This window comes from Rhipicephalus sanguineus, chromosome 9 (genome assembly GCF_013339695.2).
Source record: "Rhipicephalus sanguineus isolate Rsan-2018 chromosome 9, BIME_Rsan_1.4, whole genome shotgun sequence".
Classification (NCBI taxonomy): domain Eukaryota; kingdom Metazoa; phylum Arthropoda; class Arachnida; order Ixodida; family Ixodidae; genus Rhipicephalus; species Rhipicephalus sanguineus.
In genome coordinates this window covers 43,322,495-43,348,895 of record NC_051184.2, presented here as the reverse complement: position 1 = coordinate 43,348,895, position 26,401 = coordinate 43,322,495, and the positions used below count along the sequence as shown (strand labels likewise).

General features: G+C 43.2%; 1 protein-coding gene across 2 annotated transcripts; it reads left to right on the top strand.

Annotated features, from left to right (window-relative positions):
- Positions 1–994: 994 nt before the first annotated feature.
- On the top strand, positions 995–21,236 carry LOC119405061 (ankyrin repeat domain-containing protein 13C). 2 transcript variants are annotated; one of them, XM_037671821.2, is made up of 13 exons: positions 995–1,142; positions 2,071–2,112; positions 3,698–3,802; positions 4,571–4,702; positions 6,198–6,264; positions 8,948–9,092; positions 11,980–12,111; positions 12,863–12,930; positions 13,658–13,751; positions 16,124–16,273; positions 18,174–18,202; positions 18,429–18,529; positions 20,207–21,236. In XM_037671821.2, exons 1-13 carry the CDS (start codon positions 1,013–1,015, stop codon positions 20,338–20,340), a joined length of 1,329 nt encoding a protein of 442 aa, XP_037527749.1. In that variant the 5' UTR covers positions 995–1,012; the 3' UTR covers positions 20,341–21,236. The 2 variants fall into 2 exon arrangements, with proteins under 2 accessions (XP_037527749.1, XP_049275152.1); XM_049419195.1 differs by having other exon boundaries at positions 997–1,142; positions 6,198–6,261; positions 8,945–9,092.
- Positions 21,237–26,401: the final 5,165 nt, after the last annotated feature.

Here is a 26,401-nt window from a genome sequence, read left to right as displayed (position 1 = left end):
TCGATTATTGCGGATTGTAAAGGTTACTATGATGACGTACTTACCTAACTTAAAAAAAAAATTCTTGATCGTCTTCATCTCAGTTTTACGAGCCGTAGCCAGGCTATAAGAATTTTGACGTAGTCCTTGTGTGTCTGCACATATCTAGTACACTTCACCTGTAAAGCTGGCTTTACACCAACAAGAGGCTTCGTGCGCTGAAGCTCACTTCTGTGATTCCCTAGAGCTATTCCATTAGCAGAGCAGAAATTTCGCACAGACATATGCACGCTAGCGAAGATGTTGACAATGACAGGGCAACAATGTCAGGCGCCGTCATAAATGAATGAGTTATAAATAAATCCACATAAACCCAGATCGGCCCTGCGATGTCGAAACTACGAAAAATTTACGAAGAGACAACAAAACAAGCTGCGTAACTCAACATAACTGATTAAAACTTTTATTAGGTGCGCAGGCGATAGTCGGAAAGCGTTAGCCCTAGCGCCGCTTTGATGATTGGTTCTTTTTTTTTTTATTTGCCAGCTTTTGAAGCGAATTGTCGTCTTGTAACCTGTAAGTCTACAAAAGATTAGGTACAAATTAAAGTGCCGTAACGGAATTCTGATTGGTCGTCGTTTTGCCTCTATGTATGCTGTTTATACTTCTATTTTAAACCCTGCTGCTGTATATGTCAGCTGCGCTCATCGCCTTTGCAAATATTGCGTCAATTGGCTGTGCGTTCACGCAAAAAAAAAAAAAAATGTTTGTGATAGAAGTGTCACTACCACCGCACTCGGTGACAGAGAGATCGCGGACAATTTTTAGAAAGCGCGGGGTCGCTAAACTTTCGCACCGAAAAAGAAAAAAAAAAGAGAAAAGAAAACGCGGCTCTTTCGTTTTCTATTATGCTTTCGAACAACACGCGCTTGTCGCGCCGCGTCGCGTCGTCCGCCGGCACTTTTTTTTTTTTTTTCTTGTTTCGGTTCTCGCCTCGTAACGTACGCCCAGCGAGACGACGCGAGAGGTAAACATGGCGGACAGCGACAGCGACAGTGAAGACGGCAGCATGTATCCGTTGCACGAAAAGGTATTTGTAGGCGACGTTCGGCGAGTTTCCGCTCTCCTGCGAACACACGACGTTGCCAAGAAGGACGTTCACGGTAAGACCGGCCCGCAGCGTCGGCTCATTCACACTCGCGGTCTAGTTTCGTGTGTCGTGTCGATTCGGCCAGCCATAGGAGAGAGAAGCTTCGTGTCTAGCCCCTGAAAGATCGTTTAGACTTCGCGAAAGCTAAACCGTTTGGTTCACGCGACCCGACGATGTTTGAGGCGGTCGACCCGTAAATTGACCAACCTTGACCTGCCGTTTTGATTTTCGTCGCTGACGTATACTACGAACAGAGCGAAAACCTAGACCTTAAGACCGAATAGGTTCTCTTGTTTTGTCTGTAGGAAGGGCGGACACGAACACGAAACCTTGTTTTGACGGAAGGCGCATAAATTCTCACAGCGCCGCGTTTCCGGCCCTCGACTTTTTATTCCGCTTTGCTCGCGGCTGTGCTCGAAGAGGAAGCGGTTTCAAGAATTTCCGCTCCAGACTTTTTGACAGTATCGGCCACGGTCACATGTGCGTGCGGCCTTGGAACGCTTTCGTGGGAACGCAGCGGCTACGGGTTTGATGTCGACCAATTTGTTAATGCCCCGAGATACAAACGAGATTTGCTCGTAAACGGATTATGTATGTGCGTGGCGACGCACAGTTTTCCGTTTTGACGAACGTAGCAGCGCCCACCACAGCGAACTGGTTCAAATGAATGAGAAGGTTCGCGTGGTTTGCTCGGCAGATCGCGATGTGGCATCTCGCCTCAGTCCCCAGCTGGCGAACGTATCGCAGTTTCGTAAGCTTCGCGTTCTGGTACTTAACGCACTCACATTCGAAATCGGTAACAAACACGAAAAAGAATCAAACGAACGAAAAGCGAAGCGGATGCGTGTTCTAGTTTAGTTTGACTTGTTTCCGTTTCAAGTTGTCGAGTACAGGACATGCATGCTGCGTGACTAAAGTTACTTATTATTTTTTTTTTTCAGGAAACACGCCGCTTCACTTGGCTGTCATGCTGGGACAGAAGGGTATGTCTGAAAACCATTTATTTATGTTTTTCTTAATGAGAAAATAGTAATACAATCACGTAATCAGCGTTGTGTGTTCAGAAATCCGTGTAGCAGTACCCGTTGTTTGCTTCTAGATTCAACCGCAGAGCGTTATATGCGACATATGTCTTGTCGGCCGACTGAAAAGGTCACCCGCTGTGTGCAAGACACTCCTCTTCGTGCCATCTGTGTTTTTCCTTTCTCTGCATTGTTCCCGCAAAAAAATATATATCTTTCATTTGCTTCGGTTTCATCACATCTTTTTCCGTCTTGATGATGCGAAACAGTAACATGTTGAAAGGCCACATTCAAAGACTTGATTATTGTATTGTACCCTTCTTCCGCACTTTTCAACAAAAGTAGACTTAATGTTGCGTTGGAAACCTGTCTTTCAAGGAACAAGCCTGTTTAAACATCGCAGGTCATTGCAGGCAACATAGCGTGCAGTTTGAATGAGACCACTTAGAAACTCAAAGTTCTTCATTGCTGACTTCGGTAGTCTCCAAATGTATGTTATCAACTCTAGTTAATCGAGGAATTCATAAATGACTTCATTATAGTTTCTCACTTAATGACACATCTTTCTACACATTAGTTGACTTTTTTCAATCTATTTATGTGCAATTTATGATGACATAAATGAGTGTTTATGTATTTCATGCTTATGTTTGTGCAGTATGTTTTTGTGTCCGTGTTTGTTTATATTTGTCATGTCACACATGCTGGTTGCTTTTTAGTACGGCACAGCTCTCATGAAACGAGTTCATGGTTTTTTTTAATCCTGCTTCTAATGTTCTCTCTGAAACGAAAATCTTAGCTCATGGATAAAAAGTTTGCCATTGGTTGCATATGCACTTCTATATCCACTTTTCCATCCAGATGGGCTTTCTGTAAGTTATAAAGAACATTTGCTGTGAACGCTGTTGACTGATGTTTTTGCATTCCACGAGTCTTACGGAGAAAGCCTTCAATTTTACTAGCGAAGAAGAGCGAATAACTCACTCTTTCACATTAAGCTTTTAATCCTTCATTAACCAGCGTGTATGTGAGTAAACCGAACTGTAGCCCTCCTCCAGAGCTGCGTTCATTCAGATGAAAGACTGCAACACAAAGCAGGTTGAAGGGTTCAATAATTCTTTTAATTTTTAAATTGATCATTGTACTTTCATCATAGGTGATGCCACGCATTTCAGTGGTGTTTCTGCCACATTTTTGTCTGCTCATGTGAGAGCTCACCGGAGAGGTGTTTTTTCGTTTTTGCACAAGGTTGAACCATGCACGCAAAAAGCGCACTGATACATGGAACAAATATTGCACTCTGTTTGTTCATGTTCCTTGATTCCGTGTTGTACTTTACATAAGGAACCAAATGAATAGTCCTGTCCTTTTCAGGTGTTTTTTTTTTTGCAATTTATTCTATAGTCACAACCAATACAGTTCTATGTCTTATTCCTTTCCTTTGTGTACATTGTGTTTTGTCGTTCGCAGAAGCATAAACCCTTGTAATAAAAGTGTTAATTAACTGTGTGCTCCCCCATTTGTTATTTCTCCGTGAAATCTGTAGAGTGTGTGCAACTTCTCTTGGCACACAATGCTCCTGTAAAAGTGAAGAACAGTCAAGGGTGGAACTGCTTAGCAGAGGCTGTCAGCTATGGGGATCGTCAGACAAGTGAGTCCGTTTATGACCAGCCTTGTTCTATGGAACATTTAGTTTCACTATTGTCACATTTCCAACGTGTTCTGTCGTGTACTTTATTGTGGAAATTTAAGCAGTGCAGAATGTGAGACTTCTGGATGCATGTCAGCCATGAAATGTCCAACATTTAGTTTTGCGGCCATGTTTCGCTTGTGTACACTGTGCTAACTATCTGCGACCTGAAGTGTTCGGGTGCAGATGTCCTTAGCAAACAGACAGATGACGTTTTTGTAGAAGTACTTGACCACTGCTGGAAAATGAACGTCTCACTGCGTACTTCCACTCAGTTCACTCACCGAAACACAACTTTTCTTTGTGGTTTATGCTGTGAAGTCTACATCACTCTCTCATGAAATACAAACAGTAATAGCTAAATAACATCGCTCTTGCATATTAATTGCTTCTCACAAAAGTCCAGCAAGGTTTCATTTTCCAATTACTGCTCATTGCGATATTTTTTTTTTTTGCTTTAGACAGTAATGTTATGAATTGCTGGGTGCACTTGCTCAACATTCCGAGGTTGTGTTCTCACCTGATTACTTTCGGCTATGTCACTGTAAATGTGCTTTTGATTAGTTCAGTTAGTAATCAGGATGCTCAAGTGAGGCACCAAACTAGACAACGTCACACTCGAGCGAAGGCATATGACGGTACTTGGAAAATATTCAGCCTCTGTGCATAATTCTCTGCACTATAAATGTCAGTGTCATTATCAACATGCCTCCACGTGCATGTACGCAGTACTCTCCCTGTTACGGAAACTCAAGCAGCAGTCGCGGGAAGCAATGGACTTCCGGAGGCCGGATCTCGTACGCATTTTAGAACTCATGGGGGATTTTTACATGGAGCTCAAGTGGGACTTCCAGAGTTGGAGTGAGTAGTCTTTATCTGTCTTTTTTCTTGCGCTTACACGGCTAAACCGTTCACACAGATTGCTTGGTGTGGATGTGTTCATTGCTACTAACTCTTTACCTCCGCACGTCCCTGTACTTTGCACACTCGCTACTATGGGCTGGCTGAGATAGCTCACGGCAACTTAGCTAGCTCAGGTCACCCAGTTTCTCTCAATAAAGACTGCGTGTGCAGGTCCCTTTGTAGTTCCCTTTTTCATTTGCATAACATGCTAAAATAACTCAATAACTTCTTCCACTGCGATGCCTGAGTGAAACTGACCGTCAGCCTTGCAGGGAAGCCAACATCCCCCTATACTTATATCTTCCCTCTTTGTTCTATAACAAAGAGTATTGTATTCTATACATTTATTTTCTCTCTTGAACATTCTCTTTTCATGGAGCACTAAAGAAAAAACGGTAATTTGCTAACGTTTTGTTAAGAAATAATTCAGGATGTAAAGAGTTAATCACTCTGGGTTGAGCGCTGTGTGCAGCCTGTATTGGTGTTGAGGAAAAGCGTTATTTGAATGGAGTAGAATAGGTACCAGTGTAAATTTGGCTAGATAGGGGTTGATTGGTAAATGCATTAAACACAAAACAATTGAAGCAATAGCACTGATCTATGCATTGCATTTCAGTTGATAGAGCTAATGTCATGGTTGCCATACATCACATCGGAAGTTCTCAAGTGGTTTGGATACTCTTGTGTCGTTGTAGGTTTTGTCTCAAATAACAGTCGTGCTTTGAACTCTGCTCGACATGCAGGCAGTCCTCACAAACGAGCCTGAATAATTGGTATGGCTTACATATAAGGCTTGTGTACCGTGAGTTCGCTCTTCAAATGCAAAGCAGAGAATTTTGCTGGTGTTACTTTCTTGACGTGTAGCGTACTATAAATATCCCTTAGTCCCATTGGACGTGGATTAACTCGTAACCAACAGTCTTTAGGTACAGTGAAAAGCGCCCATGTTTCTGGAAATACAGTAATCAATAAACTCAGCACCTTTTCTGTTACTCCCGTGTGCTTATGTGCACGTTAAAAGTACCCATAGGAAGTCAGAATTAATCCAGACATCCCCCGCTACGATGTGGCTCATAATGATACTTTGGTTTTGATATCTAAACCTCAGGAGTGTTAATTTTCTTCTGTTGCTTCCTAAATTCTTGTTTGTGCTTTTTGTGGTACTGTTCAACCGTGTCGCTGAAGATTATTAACATTTAATGGAATGACTATTTAGTAGCAGTTTCACCTGTGCGCACTTATACATCATGGAGTGCTTCATTTGACCGCACCCGTTGAGCGAAATGTTTTAATTGTTGTATGGTATTAAATTCTGTTGCATTATCTGTATAATTTTTCTCTGTTGATTAGTTGCAGGGTACCTGTGTTCTCTTGTACAATTCCACAGCCTTTTGCAGCTGTGTAGTCCAGATTGTTTTCTTTGTCCTGCTTAATTTTATTTTTTTCCTTTCAGTACCGTTGGTCTCAAGGATACTGCCATCGGACATCTGTAAAATTCACAAGAAAGGATCAAACATTCGGTGCGTTTCCACCACGCTTCCCACTGTCCCTGAAGCCACGCTTTCTATAGGTCTAGGATTCTTATCTGTACCTATTGCGGGCAGGGCGTTAAGAGTGGGCTTTTGTCTGAGATAGCGGGGAGTTTCGCGAGGCCAAAACTTTCACATGAGCCTTATCATCGTGTTTGAGTGCTGCGCACGCGTGCGGGTGCACAGTTTTCAGATGGCTGGATGTTCTTTCTCGCCTGAATGGACCAACAACCAATCTTTACGGGCCCCTTTTTTTCAAGGCTAATAGAAGGCGGGTAATTTGAGAGTGTCGAGAACCTGAGCGACTGCATCCTGGGAAGTCTTCGTGGACTTTGCAGTGTATGGTGCTAGCAACACTGGTTACAAAGAGCAGTGGTGATATCACTGCAAAGAAACAACTAGGAATGATAGCGATTTTTTTCACACACAAAAAAAATGTTATTGAAATAATTCAAGTAAACTGCATGCAGGTGTCTGCGGCACGTAGCACATTTTTGCAAGAACTTGTGTGCTATTATTGTGGCACTTTAATTTCTAGGCAGACATTTTCGAGCACCTTGAAGCCAGTCTTGCCACTGTACATTTAGAATTGATTTTCGGGGAGAAGGTAGGTTGCTTATCAAGATAATCTGTGAGACGTTGAAGGTGTGTGTGCCAAGGGAAGTTTACATTGAGAGTATGTTGTTGATACAAAGATGATACATGGGGCTATGTATGGTCATGTTCAATCGCAGTATTTCGAGATAAAACGTTGCCTCTTATCATATATCTACACTATTCTGGGCCAGTCAAGACATCACATGCGAAATTCCATGAGCAGCAGTTGCTGCAAGCCTGTTGCTTTCACCGAGATGGCTGTGCCGGAGACGTCGTTGGCATTCTTAAAGCTTTCATGGAGCGAGCAATGATGGGCAGCAGGACAGTGGCATGATAGTTGTCATTTGTGGTGCCTTATTCGCTATTCCTGCCTTGGGCATCTTGGTTTAGGTGAGACAAGGTGCGTGGAAAGGCACACTTGCAGACTTTGCAAATATAATCTGTTGAAGAAATTAATTTCTTTGTGTATGGGGAACTGTTCTGTTTCCCTGCATCAGTACCCACTAGTAGCAGCGAGAGTATTCCACTCCCAAGCAGAAGGTCGCAGTTTCGATTCCTACCTGCAGTGGCCACATTCTGATGAGAGCATATTGCTAACATGCTTGTAATTTAAGTATGTATTAAATGACTCGAGGTGGTAAAAATTAATCCCCGCGATTTCCTGTATGACATCCTCTCAATGCCCCAACTGTATTTTAAAATGATAAATCGATTAATCAATCAATCCAATCAGTCAATCTTTGATTCATTGTGAAGCATGATCTCGCAACATACATCGTGATACTGTTGCAGGTCGGTTGTAGACCCTTTGAAATGCATTTGCCTGTGAAATTACTTGAAGTGGATGTGTCATTTGCATTGTTTTCTTGTTGCACTGTATTTGAGCTGTGCATGAAACTGTTGTTGTTCACAATGCTTATCCAAACTTGGCGTGTAATCAAAGCGGGCTACTAGTCTCAGATAGCAGGTGGTTTCTGAGACAACACAGCATTTGTGCATTTCTTATCTTGATCCTTAAACAGTCTGCTGTGTAGCTCGACTCCTTGTTTTTATTGCCAGTTGTTTTACTTACCCAAGTCGATCGAACTGCGAGTTTACATCTATGAGTTGATAAGATACTAACCGAAATTCACAACAAAACACTGCAGGTTTTGAATGTTCCTGTTTAGTTCCGCATTCTAGCTGTCCCTGAAACTGTTTTTTGCCTTTCTAGAAATGGCTTATCTCACACACTCGCGAGTCTAAGATAGCGCAGTGTTTTGAGGTGGCATAGTATTTACGCGTTTGTTATCACTTTCTCCGAACAATGGTGCAACGGACGCTTGCGTCTTTGTCAAATAGCCGGATGTTTTACTCACGTGGATAGATTGCCTGTAAGGACGTTGCTCTTTCATGTCAATGCCGGAGAACCTGTGGTTGCAACAGACTCTTTCATGTTGTGCATAGTGTACTCATAATGATAAGATTGTGGCAGAACATGTGGCATTGCTTGGTTCTACTGCAGAAAGTTACTAATAACTGCCCTGGCGTTTAAAGCAGTGTAAGTGCTCCTATGGGTCAGCCTGCGAAATGTAGGAAACTGCATGCCTTTTAAAATATGTACTGTTGTTCATTGGTGTAAGTGCCTCGATGTTCAAGCCCCAGACTAGCTCTGACTGTGCTGTTAATTTTGTCGTATAATGCAAAGTGCTGTTACTAGCAGCTGCTTAAATGACTTATACAAAATTAGTCTATGAATTTTAATTGTGGTGTTCAAAAAGAGAAGTAGCAAAAGTTGTGAAAGTAAGGAAGTTGTAAGCCAAGTCTGACTGTAACTTTACAAAGTGTTTAAAAAGCCGGATGATTTTTTGCTCAACATCATTTTTCCCTTTTTCACTATTAGTAGCTGTTTTATTGGCTGCTCAGCACAGTAGTCATTGATTTATGACTTTTGTCATCTGCCACGTACACCAAGACTGCTGTCAAAAGAAACAAATCATTGCACAAAAACGTGAACCCACAATTTCGTGTCCAGATACGTCTACTGCCCAACCCTGTCCTCCTCTTGTGCCTGACACCATGTTGTTTGCCCTCTCAGGTTAGACACGACGCTCGTCGACTTCAACGACATGAAGTGGGAGCGGGGAGACATCACCTTTCTTTTTACGGGCAACGACAAGCCGTCCAAGTCGCTAACCGTGCTGGACAACAATCTGAAGGTCTACCAGAACGTCCGTTACGAGGTGAACGTCTTGGCTTTGTGTCACGTATTGGTGGCTTTGTCGTTCATGACAGTAACGGCATGACTCTCGTGCATAGCGGCATAACTCTGGTGCTCCAGCCGCACACAAAAAATTTTGCGTGAGTCATACATAATGATAATGATATTGTGGGAATTTATTAAGGACATCTTCATTCTCCATACATGTTCATCATCATCATCATGTGGTGTTCTTCTTCGTCATTGGTTGCGGGGACTCGTCTTGACTGTGATCTGCTGTACCTTTTGTGTGGTCGCTTCGCCATGTCTTCGGGGACTAATATAGGTCGCATTAATGGTCGCCTCAATATTGTGAAGGAATGCCTGTGCAAGAGTGTGTTCTGAACACCACCCATTAGTTTTTATATGTTTTTTGTAACTGTTGTATGATGATTTGTTATGAGACACTGGCGATATGCACAGTCGAGGGCGCCGGTAAAACACAGAACATTTGTCAGGCTGGTCAGCGTTCCGTGTTGGAACAGATGCCAGAACGCGTCTTTATCCTCTCTTTCACTGTATCTGCAGTTAAAAGACTGATAGATTGGGCTAGTTGGTAAGTCATGGCTACTGGCAAGTGCTATAGTGCTAAGCCAATGACAATGGACAAAGTACCAGGCGAAGTCTGTCGTGCTTAGCTTGACACTGTAGCTCTTGTCAGTAGTAGATATGTCATGGTTACTTGCCACAGTAACATAGCAGCTATGGCACTGTGTTGCTGAACACGAGAGCTTGTTTTCCATTCCTGGTCATGTCAGTCGCGTGTCAGTGGGTGCAAAACGCAGAGATGCCCGTCTACTTAGATTTAGGTGCATGTTAAAGAACCCCGAATGGTCGGAATTGACCTGGATTTCCCCACTAAGGCCTGCCTCATCATAGCTTGGTTTTGCGACATAAAACCCCAAAATAAAATTTTTTTCTCTTCTCATCTACAATGTTTAGTATCGTACCGGCCCTTGCCAATGATTGAGGGATTTTGCGTGCTAATGTACAGTATTAATCTTTCCATTTCCACATTTCTTTAATACACATAATACAGTTGATGAGGAATAACTTGGATTTTGTGGGGACTACACTGAGTCAGAATAATGGCAAGTTTGAAGCAGTGGATTGTCAGCAAATAAACTTCTTTATTCTACGAGTGTCCAAAAAAATGCCTGTCAATGGGCTACTGCACACACGTCCTTGCATGAGACCTGTTTGACATAAATTTTTACCCTTTTCGTGCTGTTACTACATATAGTTGAAAGTATGGCCAGTACTTGCGGTCACTGTCAGCGGGCAGCTTGTAAATTGTAAAACAGTCTGTGATACACAACTTGCTGCTTGTAATGCGGCCTGATATAAGATGGGATGGGATGGGTATACCTTTGCTTTTTGCCCATTCATGTGCACATTTGCATGGCCAAGAAAAATGCCCGAGTCTCTTATCGTTTCATACTTCTCTTCGCACAGATTCATCTTGTTGTAAGTAATTTCTCAATGTACACTCCGACCTCGATATAACGAACACAGATATAACGAATTATCGGTTATAACGAAGTAAATAAAAATAGTCTTGTCTCAGCTTATGAATGCACGTTTATAACGAATTTTGGATAGAACGAAGTTATTTTTGTGTCAGACGTGACTTTGTTGTAATGAGATTATAGTGTAATTCTGTAAATAAGACGATTGGAGCAGCGTAGCGACAGTAGCCAATATAGCTGCTATGGAAACATAGGCATGCATATTATTGGCGTATTTCAGGAAAAGTTTCAGTAAAAGTTCATTTGTTAACTGCGTGATGTACGTACACAGCACAAATTCTCAATGGACCCTGGGTCGAAACACTTTCATGCTAAAAAGGCAGGTAGCAATATTATTCAGTCTGAACATTTGTGTGCATCGTTGTATCTATATTGCCAAAAAGCAACGGTCTAAATTTGGTTTTATATCCAGCGGTGCCATTACAAGCACATGCTCCGGCTTATTGCTCATTTTTTCGGTTGCTTGACTGAAATGGCAAACCTACTGAACCGCTTAAGGAGCCGACTGGGAGTGACGATAGCATTTCTTTGTCTCATCGTCCTTGGTTGTCCAGTGCCGGCAAATACAAATGTGTGAATGTCTTCTCGTCAAATCATTAGAAAGAGTAGTTACTTAATTGTGGATTATAGGCACGATAGATGAGAAATAGCAGATATCCCCCTTCAGGCACGAATTAAGATAGACTGTCATAGACTGTCTGCAAATGTGTCAAATTTATACACCATTATACCAAGGCACTCTATATTATATTTCTAGAAACAAAACAAGGTATTATGTTGTTTTGTGCAAGTGCATTGTAATTAGCATGTAGTGAAATATCTTTTTATTCTGCAGTCAGTCATATTCCATTTTCACATAAAGAGAATGAAATATTAAGCTCTAAATGCACACACAGTTTGTTTTTGGCTGCATCCATTTCGAGCAAACAAACAATATCATTCTGGCACGCCTCCTGGAACACGGGACATCGAATAGCTCGTCGAACACGGTAGTGTCTTCAGCAAAGTGATCCTCTGCAGCAATACGCTGCACAATTAAGTTGAGTGAGCACTAGTTGTTCACTCGGGAGGCGTGTACAAATGTGCGCACTGCGTTTCAAGCCGGTTGAAGGGACACACGGTGCGGGGCAAGCCTCAACATTTGATGTGTACAATTGTACACACCGCCGCTGAAGGGTATATACTACTGCATGGAAGCATTCAGATAATGACTGATGTCCATTGTGTATGGTCCAATCAGAAGCTTGTGCGTTAGTGATGTCGTGTGCGTGACGCTATACGAGTTACGATTCTAGATCTGATTAGAGGTGGTTTAGCCTGACCTTTAACCTCCTTGTGCAGGACACGGAAACGGAGATTGAGGACGAGGTGGACATACTGATGAGCAGCGACATTGTGGCCGGCCAGATCTCAACCAAGACGGTGACCTTCCAGAGGGCACAGTCGGGTTGGCTGATGCGGGAGGACAAAACGGTGGGTGCCGCATCGTCCGCTATCTGGTCTCTCTTGCACCAGCGTCTAAAGTACGCTTGTACTTAAGTTTTCCACTGTCTTTGAAGCAAAGAGTGTACTGACATCACACTCTGCCAGCACTGACATATGGGCCAGAAACTTGGAGAATAGCAACGAACGTCAGGAAAGCTTTGGTTTGTTGGTCGTTAACATTCAGACTGGACGCAGCTCAAATAATGAGGTTGCTGAAGAGCCAAAAAACACATAGTCATGCTCGCATGAATAGAGTGTGGTTTTTTTTTACAATCGGCTCGTTCAAGACGGGGTGAATTGGACGTCACTGGGAGGGTCCTTCATCCTCTTGTGGACATAATAGGTTTGTAATGGCAATAATGATGATGTTGAAAATGTGCTGAACCTTATACAGCAGAACCGCTTTGGGATGTAACAGAACCACTTTTTAACTGTTTAGTATGGTTAAAGCTTCTCTGTATTAATGGAGTTTTACTGTACTGAAGTGAACTGTTTTCCATCATTGCATGGTTGTCTCATGGTTAAGGGGGATGTCAGGAGATGCGTGCTTTATGTGTTTACACAAGCTGAAAGATGAGTTACCAAACCTGAATGTATCTAATTGTACGTTGAAGTTGATAGTTGCTGTAATGTACTCTCTTCATATTTTCTACTGCTCTGAAAGCAGTGATTATAGAGTAGAGCTGTGTTCTATTGATGTGTTGTGAAAGACACTGTGGCATTTTTATTTCCTTTGCAGGAGATGGTTGGAAAGTTTCTAGCTGACTTCTACAGCATCAGTGGCCTAACATTCGAGTCTCGAAAAAGGTCGGTGCGCATTTCATATTGATGTAACATAAGAAGAGTCAAAGCTTTGGCAGTAGAATACTGGGCATCTCTGTAGAGGAGGAAACAATTACTAGGAATGCAGTAGCAAGAGCAAATGTTTCTTGGCCACATTCCGTTAATGGTTGTCACCATCAAAACTAAGTGCTTCTCACTAACGAGTGTAATTTTCGAAATAAAACATTAATGTTGACAAGATTACTTTCTGGCACGGGTTAGAACCCCACAGTCGAAGAAATATTAATTAGAACTAACAGACAAGAAAGCCAAGGAAATCCCCTATACTTTCCTTGGCTTTCTTTCCTGTTACTTCTAAATAATGAAATTGAGAATTGGACGAAATCTCGTCTGGTTGGGATGTAATGGCATTGTAGGAAGAAAAAGACAGGACGCCGACCAAGAAGGTGTCAAAAATATAAAAAAATGACGTTTCGGCTTCCGCACGGAAGCCTTGTTCACTAAGCTGGGAGGCTGAAGCTTCCAGCTTAAATTCCAAAAATTATCGCTTGAGGCATCTTGCATACGTCTAATTAATGTTGTGTCTAGCAAAGAAAAACGAGCCCTAAAAATTACCCTTCTTTCGTGCAGTTGAAGCAAGCAAGTTATAAAGCTGCGGGCCATTGTTAATCACGATTTAATCTGTGCCTAACTTAATTGTTACGTTCATGCTGCCACGTATTATGACCTTCGTTTGCTCCTTCATTCTCAGGAGAGAACACCTCACCGAGGAGGATCTTCACAAAAACAGGGCAATAATCGAGAGCTTCACGAGAGGCAACACGATGGTCCTAGAAAATTCAGAGGTGTGTTCACTGAATTCAGCACATCCATTGCTTACTATTCTCTTCTACGGTTTGTTCTTTTACCTCTTCTAGGGTACAGTTCTGTACTGGTCAGGAATGGCTGACATAGCTGTCTACTCATTTAATGCCATGACTGATGTCACGTCTGTGCCTTTAAACCTTGTTAATCAATCAACAGCCGACCACTGTAACGCTTTCTATGTTTTGTCAAACTCTTTATTGGCAAATGTGGTTTTGAAGGGCCCCTAAGCCACCTCCGTTATTTTTTCAAACATTTCACGTAAACACGCGCGTCGTGTGCAGAATATATCACAATCAACGATGCTACACGTGGCAATGCTACAAGCCACAGGTGCGCCACTAATTCCAAAAAACAATCCCTTCTCCTCTCCGGGCCATTCCGGCCTCCCCAGTGGCGTGTGTGACGTCAACATGTTGAATCTGTGATGTGGTCTGCAAGTGATGCTGTGATTGGTCTAGCAAGAACCTACGACTTCCGGTTAGTCTGCAAGCAGCTGCCCGTGCTCCTTGCTGTTCTTCGTCGTGTTGCCCACGTGTGCGCACTTGCTAATCAGCAACTGCGGCCCGTAACGCAACTGCCAAATCGCTAGGGTAACAACACAGTCATGCCTAGCGGTCTGATAAGCTGCACGAACTGAATCCGACAGTGTTTTGCGATGGCTTTCACACATCAGTGCGGTGCTTGGATCCTCATCTCGAGCGGAGGTGCTCTGGCATGGCATGTCACCATACGGGTCCATCATGTTGCTGATCTTTTAAAGGCGTGCGCGCAACACAGGGTCCATATCGGCACGATTCGTAGGAGCACGGTCCAGCACGGGCAACAACAGCAGTTAGCCGAGAAGCGCGGAGTTGACAGAGTCGCGGCAACCGACCGGAAGTGCACGCTGTTTCGATGAGCGCATCAGTGATGACGATATGTCACGTGAGATTGGGAGGGGCACTCGGTGAGGAGGGCAAAGTGGCTTTGGGAGAGGAGACCAGCCGACAAGCAGAGGGTAGCGAAGGAAAGAGTGAAACGAGCGATTGCATTTCGATCAACACGTCTGACTCCGCTATTACGCCACCGTTTCGAAAAATTCTCACGTAGCTACTTCATTGTAAACTCATGCACAGCTGTCACACCACAACTAAATTTCGCCCTCTCGGAGGTTTAGGGGCCCTTTAACATAACCATTTTTTGCAGATATGGTTTCGGTCATAATGTTCTATTATGCCTGTACTTTAGGCGTTTCAAATGCGTAGAGCTGCCCCTGTGAATTTCACTTGCTGGTAATAGGTGGCAGTGCCACATTGTGGTGATGGAATAATTTGGATGGACATGTTGGTTGGACATGGCTGTTTCGTGTCGTGGTTCGCTGACCAGACGTTTCAAGATATGTGTGACGTGCCTAACCTGTCCACATGAAATACGCAATGATGTATTGGTAATCCTACAAAGAAAATTGCCAATTTAGTGGAATTTCGGAGCTCCTTCCCCCCTTCTACGTCCCCTAAATACTAGCAGCTTTGAGAATGAGGAGAGTAGTTGCTGTTTTTAGTGTTTCGCTTCCATTCTTTGATGTGTCAAGTGGAACTGTTTGCATTGTTTATGCTAGCAATGTTCGTAGCAGTACTGTATTTGCGCGATCGTAAGTCGACTCTAACATAAGTTGAGTTCCCTTATTGCATGTTAGGATCGAATAAAAAGTCAAACCTGGCTGGCAGTTACATTAAACACATCTGACAAAGAACCAAAGATAAAGAAATATGCACGACATTATCCGTTCTTTCATCAATTACAAATACTGCCTGAGAGCATGATGCTGCAGTTTTGAGTACGGTGTTGCCAAGATTAGAACAGCTGCCTTTTCCTGAACTACTGGCACCTTGGTGAGGGCTGTGTGGGCACTACATGTTTTTAAGAACTGGATAAGTCCTTCCAAACAAGCAGGGGGAAAACCTGAATGTTGCGGGTAGAGCTGCAGAGCAAGCATAAAAGTGTACCGACACTCTAGCCTTTGTAATATCTTGTTTGTCTGACGTTTATTGGCAATGCCTTCTTTTAGTTTTGATTGTAGGTCAGCATTCCCCTCCTCCCCGCTTCTGGGTTTTCAAGATTTAAAACACGTCATCTTACAGTCGTGTGGATACGGTCTTATACGTCGCAAATAATTGTGAAAAAAAAATTGGAAGAAAAGTATTACAAATAGCAATACTGAATAAATTAAGAACGTTCCTCCTAGAGTACTTCGAGGGACAATGCAAACGTAAGAAATGATACAAGATTTCAATGCATCTCATAAAATATACCAATGTCAATTTTCTGAGTAAATCACCAAAAAACTATTCCGCGCGCTTGTCTTTCACAGCCGCAACGGAGAAAGTCATTACCTCCGCCTCCGCGAAGAGACGTCACGTTTGAACAGTACATCTCGGCTACACCGGGAAACCCACCCATTCTGGGCCGACAGCCAGTCTGCAAGACAACTACCAAAGTTTTCAAGGCCACCCTGGCCATGGTGAGTGCATAATAAGAAAGGTGGACATGACTACATTTATCCAAAGCCTCCTCCATTTTTTTTTCAATGCCAGTGCAAACGCTCGCTCCACTACAGGAGCCGTTGGTCCGCCGCTTTACTTCAGGAAGTTGCGGTGATGTGACGCTACCGAAAGGGTAGGGATGGACTAACAGAGAGTTTGAGGTTCGAAGTGAATAGTATGTATCACATATTATTAAGAAAAGGGAGCATTTTGGTCGTGACCTTACTAACTTCACAATACCTTTAGGAATTGGAACTAGGGATGTGTGAATGTCACTTTTTTGGCTTGAAGTGAAGTGGAAGCAACTTTGAATACTAGTAGCAAGATTTGTATAGCAGCAGGAGGCAAGTTATAACTGGTACAATACGTTACATTTTAAAAATTACTCTACCTAATGCATATAAGCCCATATAACACGCTTCTACTCTTAAAAAAATAATTAATTGAGGTGAGGGCACTATGAACATTTAGCCTTGAAGTGTGGCTTCGCGGCAGTGCAGATTTCCCTGGATGGGTGGTTTCACGGCATAGCACCCTTACACTGCAGTGAAACCGCCTTTACAGGTGGTTACATGTGCTCAAATTATGTATATTCGTTCATTTCGAATACTTCGAACTTTTGAATAATCTAAAGTGTTGAAACGAATTTGAATGCTGCAATATTCGTTCAAACATTCAAAGCGCCCGAATATTCACCCATCTCTACTAAAGGGTGCTGCAGCTTGCGTCACACATGCGTCCAAGCGCGACGCAGCCGTTCCTGTGAAAATGTGGCAGACGTGCCATCCCTCTCCTATGTCACGCATCTGTCAAATTTGTTCCTTCGTACTCCTTCTTTTGTGGCTCGAAGCAATACCACCGCCGCGCGCAGCACTTGTGTGGAACATTTTAAGGCCAATGCATGCAGCAGCGTCGCAGTGCCGCATCACCGTTGTGGCGCATGTAACGCCACGAACGGAGACGCGGCTTCTGAAAACAATGCGTCTCTTAAAGAGCAAACGTGACAACCAACATAATGATCATGAGAGATGCAATATGCCACCCCACAGATAAAAACAGAACTGAACAAAAGATTTCCTCCGAGTTTTGTGAGGCACCACCTAAAGGGTACTCGCCCCCATGAACGCAAAGCAGGTGTGAACGCTAGCCGATGGGGGAGAGTAGGAAAGAATGATAGGAGAGGGTGGTGAATGATTGATTCGGGTGCATCTGACTGGCATTGAAAAAATAGAGGAGGCGGTGGTTTAGTGCTGCACATGGACTATGGGTTTCAAAGCATTCATTCATTGCTTGTTAAGCACTCTCAACAAATTTATAATACTTATAATAGTCTACACGCACTCTCCAGCAATTCTATTTTGAGCATGCAGTGTCTAGTATGTATGCAGTGTGTAAATTTTTTAGTATAACGACTGATTTGAGCAATCGCTCGTGATAAGCGCATCATGTCACTGCACATCTGGTTGCTAAAGATGATGTTTCCCCTGCTATAGGTATTGGAGTCAAAATTACGCCAATATGACACGAGCTTCTCCTTTTGGGTGAAACCGTTATTTTTTATAGGTTCTGTGTGTTTTTTTCATTGATTTGTTCTCTGATCACTCATCTCTCTGGCAGGAACATTTGAGATGCACTTACATGTATAATAAAAACTTGATAATTGAGATCGTAAAGACTTTGTATTTCTTTCATAAAAGCAGTGCAATAAATGAGGCGAGGCACTTGTTCTTGTCATGACAAGCGCTTGTTCTGTGTGCCTCATCTTCTTTGTTTGTGCTGTGTTTTACGATGGATACGGTGTGATGAATACCATGCGATGGATCCTTACCAACTAGCCCAGCTAACCACACTTTTGCAATTTGTCTTTCTTCATTTCAGAGTCAAAACTTTCCCCTCACTGTGAATTCGTGAGTACCGATTTAAGTTTCTTTATTTATTGCTACATTGCTGTTGCATCAGCTATAGCGCAATGTACTGTTGGTTCGTCCTTACCCACTGTTCTTTTGTTATTATGCGCAATTTTTGGGCTATGCTTTGCGGAAGCGGCTTCTTTTAAGACATCTTACGTTTTAGTGCCTTGACATGTTCTTTTTTTTTCTTTTATATTTTTTCTTTTTCAAATGCTTCTGACAGCCTCCTAAACGTGCTTGAAGTGATAGCGCCGTTCAAACACTTCAACAAGCTTCGGGAATTTGTACAGATGAAGCTGCCTCCGGGCTTTCCTGTTAAAATAGGTACGTTACCTTGTGTGTGTGTGTGTGTGTGTGTGTGTGTGTGTGTTTTTTTGCCTTAGATGAGTATATTTACCACATTCTAAAGCTTGCCTGAATCTTAGCACGAACCTCTCTTCATTGGTTCAAAATAAGCAAGTAATGTGTGCCCATTTTACTTACATCTCATTTTGTAAGAAAAGGTACCATGCCTCTAGTTTTCACAAACTGAAAAAAGAAATACGCAAGGTGTGGTGTTTATTTTCACAGAAGGTAATTTTATTCATGCAGTTAAATCAATATCTTCAAACTGCTCTTTATTGTTGTCTGTAGACTTCAGTTTACCTTCCTTTGTGGAATTGGACTTTTTATAAAAATCCATGTTTCTTCAATGACTCTATAACCATCACGGAGATAGTGGCGACCCGTGCCTTGACTAGCCACTTGGTAAAGTCATTCGTCAGTGCTGTCAAAGCTCTAGAATGGAAAACTCTGGAATGGAATGGAAGATTAGTGACCCTCTTGCTGTTATTTCTATATTTACAAAGGGTGTTCAAATGAAAACTGACGAAACAAAGTAGAAATGTAACCGTTAACACAGATGCCTATACCACTATGGGAGAATGTAGCGAGACATGTGGGGGATGCGATTGGAGTCTCCACCTTTGATCGGAGCTGCACGGGCACCCGCATGTGCAGGCGAGAGCAGAGACTCTTATCAAGAGCACCGTCCAATTGACGCTGCAGTACGTGTAAGGACAGGATGGTGTTCACATTGCAAAATTCGACGATTGAGGAGCAGCGAGGCGATATCCGATTTCTGACAGCTGAAGCTGTTAAACCGGCCACCATCCATCTCCTGCGATTTCCATGTATTTGGTCCCCCGAAAAACGTCTGAAAGGGAAGCGCTTCAACTCGGACGACAAACTCAAGGACGCTCTGAAGGCCTTGGTCTCGTCACGGCCACAGGATTTCTGGGAACAAGGAATTCTTCGGCTCGTTTATGAGTGGGATCGTTGTGCTTAGGCCTATGGCGGGAACTTTGAACAAAGTCTTCATTTATACTCACAGTGTCGTTTCGTACCTTTTCATTTGAACATCCCTTATATAATAGCTTTTCTTAGAGTGAACTTACGTAATGAAAGCGGCCATGCCGTCCTCGCCAACCTGCGTGGAAAGTTGTCCCGCTGCTATTGTGAAGGCTGTCATGGTTGGCCGTCTTGAAATTCGTGAACTAAATTTTTGTATCTGGTCGTAAAATATATGCGAGCCCATTGAATGAAATGAAAACCCATTGAATTGAAACAAAAAAAAAAGATTCTCTTTAGAACTGGGAAATGGAAGGTTATGCTCACTTGTAACATAATGCAACTGCTGACACATGAGGATTTTGTTCATTGTTAAATTAAGTAGTAAGTACACTGTTTAGTGAATGCTGTTCCACAATTGAAACGCACAGCCTTGAGTACATCCTATGGCATAACGAAGTATTTCAGACAGCAAGAAAAACATGTTATCCCTAGTAGTATGTTCACTTGCATAGTGTCATTTAGGATGTTTGTGACCACAGAATCGCATAATAACATAAAAGAACCATGTTTCATTTGTTGCTGACTGCATGTTGCCATAATCATGACGTGAAGCTTGTTTGTACTTACAAGTTTTGTTCACCCACATCTTTCCCAACTGCCTGTGTGCAGACATACCCATCCTACCCACGGTGACTGCCCGGATTACGTTCCAGGACTTTGAGTTTCGGGACAACATAGACGATGCGCTCTTTGAGATCCCCACGAACTACTCGGAGGACCGCAACCGGTTCCCGGACTTATGATGCCTGGATGACTTGCTCTTGGTGACTCTCGAAGAACGGCACCGCGTCGTCATGACGCGGCGGCCTCGCCTGACCCCTTCCTCCCGCATTGTCCGCCATCGCCACCGTCCCGTGTGTGTCGAAGTGGTCGCACTGGACATTCCCGTCACGCTCGGTCACGGCAGCACTTTCTCCTCCACGTTATCCGTCGTTTTTGATGTGTAAAAACCCTTCCCCCTTCTAGATCGCAACCGACATTCCCGTCGCACTCGCCGAATCGCTTTCTCGTGTGCCACTGCTGGTGTGCGATGCTCCCAAAACCGCACAACCCAACCCTTCTTACGCGAGGGTAAAGTGAACTCACCCTGGACATTCCCATCACTCTTGACTCACAGCCACACTTGTCACCTCAACATTGTCCGTTGTCTCCCATGTGCAGTGACCCAGCTGGTCAAAGAGTGAGGTGAGCTCGCCTTCCGTACATTTCCTACCCACAACTACTCCCTCCTCCGGACCATTCCAACTTTTCAAAGACAAAGCATGCCTATCCGTATCCATCTTATCCGGCTCTCCTGCCCCTCTTCAAATGTACATAAACACACTGTTATCCGTCAAACGCATACCGTACGGATTGCCGGAGAGTGCTGCCCCCATCAACCCTTGTTCCTGCCGCGATGGGCTTTCTGGACAAAAACAAAATGGCATTGTGTGCTGCACGAATTTCTGGCTTGCAATGCCACGACGAAACTCTGCGGAGCCCTGCGGGGCATGGCTCCCCCGAGTTTATCCTCAAGCTTTTCTTTTTCTTTGTCCCCTAATGCATCGTGTATGGGATCATTTCTGTGGCTTGCGGATTGCCGCTTGTGCCCCTCACCCTGACAAGAAATGCAGCTTCACCAACAGCGCCCACGCATGATCCGCGATGAAATGCATTGCCGTAACAAAGAGTCGTTTTTTTTTATTGCATTTATTGCTGCTCAACCGCCTAAGCTAATATAAAGTGTCGGACATTCTGACTTGACTCAGTTTTATAAGATGACCTTGAAGTGACTCAGCTCTCGACTAGCCCTGCACTTCGACGCCGACAGTGGACCAACCCTACTGAAAAAGAAAAAAGAAAAGGGTTCTGTGCACATTCTCTGGTTCCATACTGCTCACACAGAAAGTATGCGACATTTCCGTGCATTTCATTCATTGAAGTGGCAGTGATATGGAAAATGCGGAATTACGAGAATCCGTACAATAACTTTTTAGTAGGGAATGCAGGCGATATTGCTCAGCTTCTTGAGTTTCTGGGCTAGCCGCCGCTTGTTCATTGAAAACTCATTGTCAGAAATGCAAACTTCTATTTCGGGCCAGCTGTGTAAGCTCGCGTATTAAACCAAAGGGACAAATGCAACCACAGTGCCAACTGTCATCACACCTGGAAAAAAAAGCCGAGGCGACAAAGTAATACCTCTGTAGTGTACTCTTAAAGGCAGTGTGACACAGTGCACCATAGCCATTGTACAATGCTTAAAAGTGCTGGAACCATTACCAAAGCCACTGTTTGTTGTTTGAAAGCATACCTTTACTGTACATAAGGAGAACTGCAAAGGCACTTCTGGTCTAAGCCAAAGTGGCTTGTCGTGAGTGTCCTGCGTCAAACTTTGCGTCTGCATCTGACAGCTTTTCTTGGCGAAAGCCGCGAACAAATCCTAATTGCTGTCTCGATCGCAGCCTCACTTCGTTCTCATCCGTTGCCGTGGCATCTTGTGCACCGTCATACTGTACTGATTTTGCCGTGTTGCTAATCAGAACGATGCAAAACAGGTTATTCCAAACAGAGTTCCGAGGATGATGTGGCATAGTGGCAGGCTTACAAATATCCGTACAATGTAACGCTTAGCTTTCGAAGCGTTTTTGTCTTGTCGATGACAGTGCAAATGGCCTATTCATTATTACTGCGTGCCGGTAGGAAGTTTGGCTGATGGTGTGGTGTGTCTGTTACATTCTTACGTGTTACGGCTAAACGCTGATGACAGATGTGGAGTCCTTGTTTGTATGTTGCGTGATGTGCTGCACTGAAGCAAAGGGAGATTCGTGCTCTGCTGCGTCCAATGTACCGTGCCTCCGAGGCTGCAGAATTTGTTTTACGTCCTCCCTTGGGCACATTGGGCTGCTAAGAAACACTGCAGTTCTTCTTTTTTTCAACAAGTGCGCAATAGACACGGTGCTAATGGAACTTTAAGGGACGGGGTACATCCTCTGTGCTGCATCTTAAAGCAGGCCTTGTTACTGAAATTAATTCTAGTGAACTTTATGATCTTCAGCCACAGTAATGTGTGTTTGTGTGAGTGTGTGTGTGTATACAGCACAACTACGGTATTGCTGCATTTTGCACTTCACATAACGCTGATCTCCGAACTTCACTGTCTTGACGCAGCATGTATCACTTGTTTGTACACTCGTACGTACGCTTTCACTGCTGATGAGTGAGCAGGTGTTTGTTCCTTTAAGACTACTCTGCACTTTGTACTCCAACTTAAGTAGCCTACCTGAGGCTATTCTGTGCCCACTCTTGCATGTTTTATTTGGAGGAGGAAGCTGTAGAAAGACTACCTTCTGACTTGGTCTTGGACATATCTTTTACTTTAAGTGGCACTTTAAGGGATTTAAAAGCTCTACTGGCATTCTGTGAGGTGAGCTTGCGTTACAGTCTCCAGCCGAAAGCATTCACTTGCGTTGTAGGCCAGCGGTTTCAAAATGTTTGTGTAGCCTCTGGGTCCACATTTAGGAGAATTCCATTTCAATTTGTATTCTTATTGGGATCGTGCCAAGTGGCCTATTTGCAGTTATGATGGTGGTGTGGCGGTTCTCTAGTAATGTTGGAACCAACAACGTCGGGCAAAAATTGAACTAAATATGAATCCAGGTTTAGAAATTGTGGCCCGTGGCTTCACATTTGTACGATCTCTCCTGCATTTTCTGTACAGTCTTTCCCATTAGTCTTTTCTCTACATATTTATTTTTTGCAGTTCTGGCGGTGTTTAAAGGGGGCCACCAGAATACGGTCAGTTAACAGCTATTTCATTGTCGAAGGTGGTTTCTTATACGGACTACCTTGTTGATGGTCACTGTTAAGATCGGGGTGCGCATAAGCTTGTTTACAAATTACTGCGCGTGGCATAATTGGTTCCTATGTTACGGGGCTAGAGTTGCATGTGTTTTCTAGCTCTGTCAGAATATTTCAGGGTATTGCAGAATGTTTCTAGTTCTGGTTGAAGACTGTTGCATGTTTCATTACATACTCCATATTTCAAAAAAATTCTGTTAATGGATGTGTTCGTGCATCTGTCACACATAACAATTTGCTGCCTCTAATGGACAATATTTGTTCTGCAACCTGTTTTTAAAGTGTTGCGAGTGTTGCCTGGGAGGTGCCTTGAGTTCTCCAACAGTCTAGTAAGTCTATGACAAGCTTAGTGTCATTTTTTTCTGGCCCAGGAAACAGTGGCGTTGTGTATTCTTGCACATATGTGCGTGCTCATTCTGCTGCTGTGAAACGAGTTTTTCTCTGGCATTCCTTTTGGGCCCTGACTTCAAATAGCTGCTGGCTCTCATGAGATGTGTTAACTTTCAGGTTTTGGTAGCCCTCATGTTTGTTTTGCAACATTAGAAGAATGATCGGTGTAGCTCTAGGAGGGCAGTTTCTTTTTTCATTTCGTAGTCGTTTAGCTGTATCACTTTAGACAAGGTGCCCTTCACCAGGTCCCATTGCAAACTTTAGTTTATACATAAGATGTTGTAAGGTGCCATTTAGGAAGCATCTTACAGAAGTATATAAAAATGTATGTTTCAAATTGGTGCATTATTGGAGAAGTCGAAAGAAGTTGAACTGTCCATTTACCATGCTATTAAGAAGCAAGCGTCATTCTCAACAGACGCTCTCCCCCTTTGCCACGGCTAGTGTCGAGAAGTGGCGTTCCTTTTCCACTTTCTCCCACGTAATAGAGCGAAGGGAGTTTGTTGCGTTCACGCAATAAGCCCCCGCTTCATTCTTTTCTTCTTCGGTTATCTATTTGGCATTGTAGCGCATTTCCACTGTCGGAATTTTGTGATCCGCATTCCATGGTTAGCTGAATTGATAAGCCATGATAATTGACTTTGCAAGCATTACATGTTGCACAGGGTAGTTGTGCATGTGATCTAGACTCTCGCTCCAAACGCAGCTTGCTTGAGAGGAAGGGCACGTTGGTTGTACATCTGAAATTTCGATGGTATTCTCGCCACGTTTTGTACTTTGCAGGCACGATTGCTGCCACATGATCTTAGCATCATGCTAGTTTACTTGCAGTGTCCAAACCTGGTGAAAGGAGGGTTGTGTGTATAAAGTGTCATGTCTGTGATGGATTATGGGTGTGACTGTAAAGTATTACGGTCATGTTTGTAAAGGATTACGGTCACGTTTATTAAGGATTACAGACCTGACCGTAAAAGATTAGTCACAGACCTAAAGTGTTACGGATATGACCATAAAGGATTACAGTCTTGTTTGTGAAGGATTATGGACATGACTGTAAAGGATTACAGTCATGTTTGTAAAGGATAGCAGTCATGCTTGTATTGTAAAGGATTACGGTCACGTTTATAAAGGATTACAAACATGAACGTAAAAGATTAGTCACGTCCCTAAAGTGTTACGGACATGACCGTAAAGGATTACAGTCCTGTTCGTGTAGAATTATGGACATGACCGTAAAGAATTACAGTCATGTTCGTAAAGGATTGCAGTCATGCTTGTAATGGATTACGCCCATGTCCGTAAAGGATTGCAGACATTATGCTTTCAGCTTGTCACTTTTCTTTGCATGTTTCAAAGGAAGGCACAATATTTTTAACTGCTCGGAAAAAAAAAAGTAAGAGGCATCGCAGTGCTTTCTGCATTTGCTTTCACACGTGCACACAGAATGGATCACTGCTTTTTCCTTCACACACGGTGCACGCACAGCATACGCTATGTATGACCTCTCGTAGTTTAAATTTCGAAGCATCTGTGTCGAAACGAATCTTGAAACTTTAGTTTGCATGCTACGTTCTTAGTGCATTTTAAGCCTGCTATACAGAACTGTGGCTTCTTTTTTTTTTTTGTAAAAGTATTCAAACATGCAATAATGCATTACTTTCCAGTGTTTCGCAAAAGGGCCAGAAATGGCAAGCTAAGATGTTTTCTAGATGCAAGTCAGTTAAAGACATGGCATCAAGACGGCAGTAAGGTTGGTGGAGAGCTTGTAAAGAAGGCATCATGCCAACTGAACAAGGAGCTCTGCCTACTACAGGCATTCCTTGAAAAGCCAGTGTGATGCTATCGGTTTATTGGTGGCCTCATGGTTTAAATTTATCCCTCATTAATTTCATACTTTAACTCAGTCTTATGTTGCTTGCAATATTTGCTGCGCTTGTTAGGTCTTCAAATTTGTACTTTCACATCTTTTTTTTAATTTTAGTTTTTTGTTTAAACATTGCTGAATTGCATATCTCGCTGAGAGCTTTTCTCGTGAACGTGTCTCCAGAATATATTTGCCTTGGCTAAAACCGTTCATTTTGAGTGCTTGTACTGCGTATACTGCGCTCAAAGGCTTAAATATGTGAACAGTAACAGCCGGCTTTCATGCACAATTAAATAGCTCTGAAGCCAGTTTCTAAGCATGTGCTATCCTAAAGCATACTTTTTGATGTCTAATTAAGTTTCTATCATGAACAGTGGGTGAATTTTCAAATGGAACACCACATGGGAGTAGTAGGTTTGGAATCATTAGCAATCCAGTTTTCGAGCACTGTACGCCTCATTTTTCACCTTAAAGGGGCCCTGCAATACTTTTCCAAGTAATTGTATAATGGCTTTATTAAAAGAGCTTATTGCCTCATGAATCGACTGCCGCAAAAATTTTTAGAATCAGTCAAGTGTGAGTGGAGTTACAGGGATTTGCCACACGCTTTAAGCGCTTTCTCTCGCCTTTCGTACCAGCGAGTGCGCTGAAAGCTACGCAGGGAGTGGGATGACCCGGGGGCAAGAAGATGTGTCCCTTCGTCAGTGTGCGTC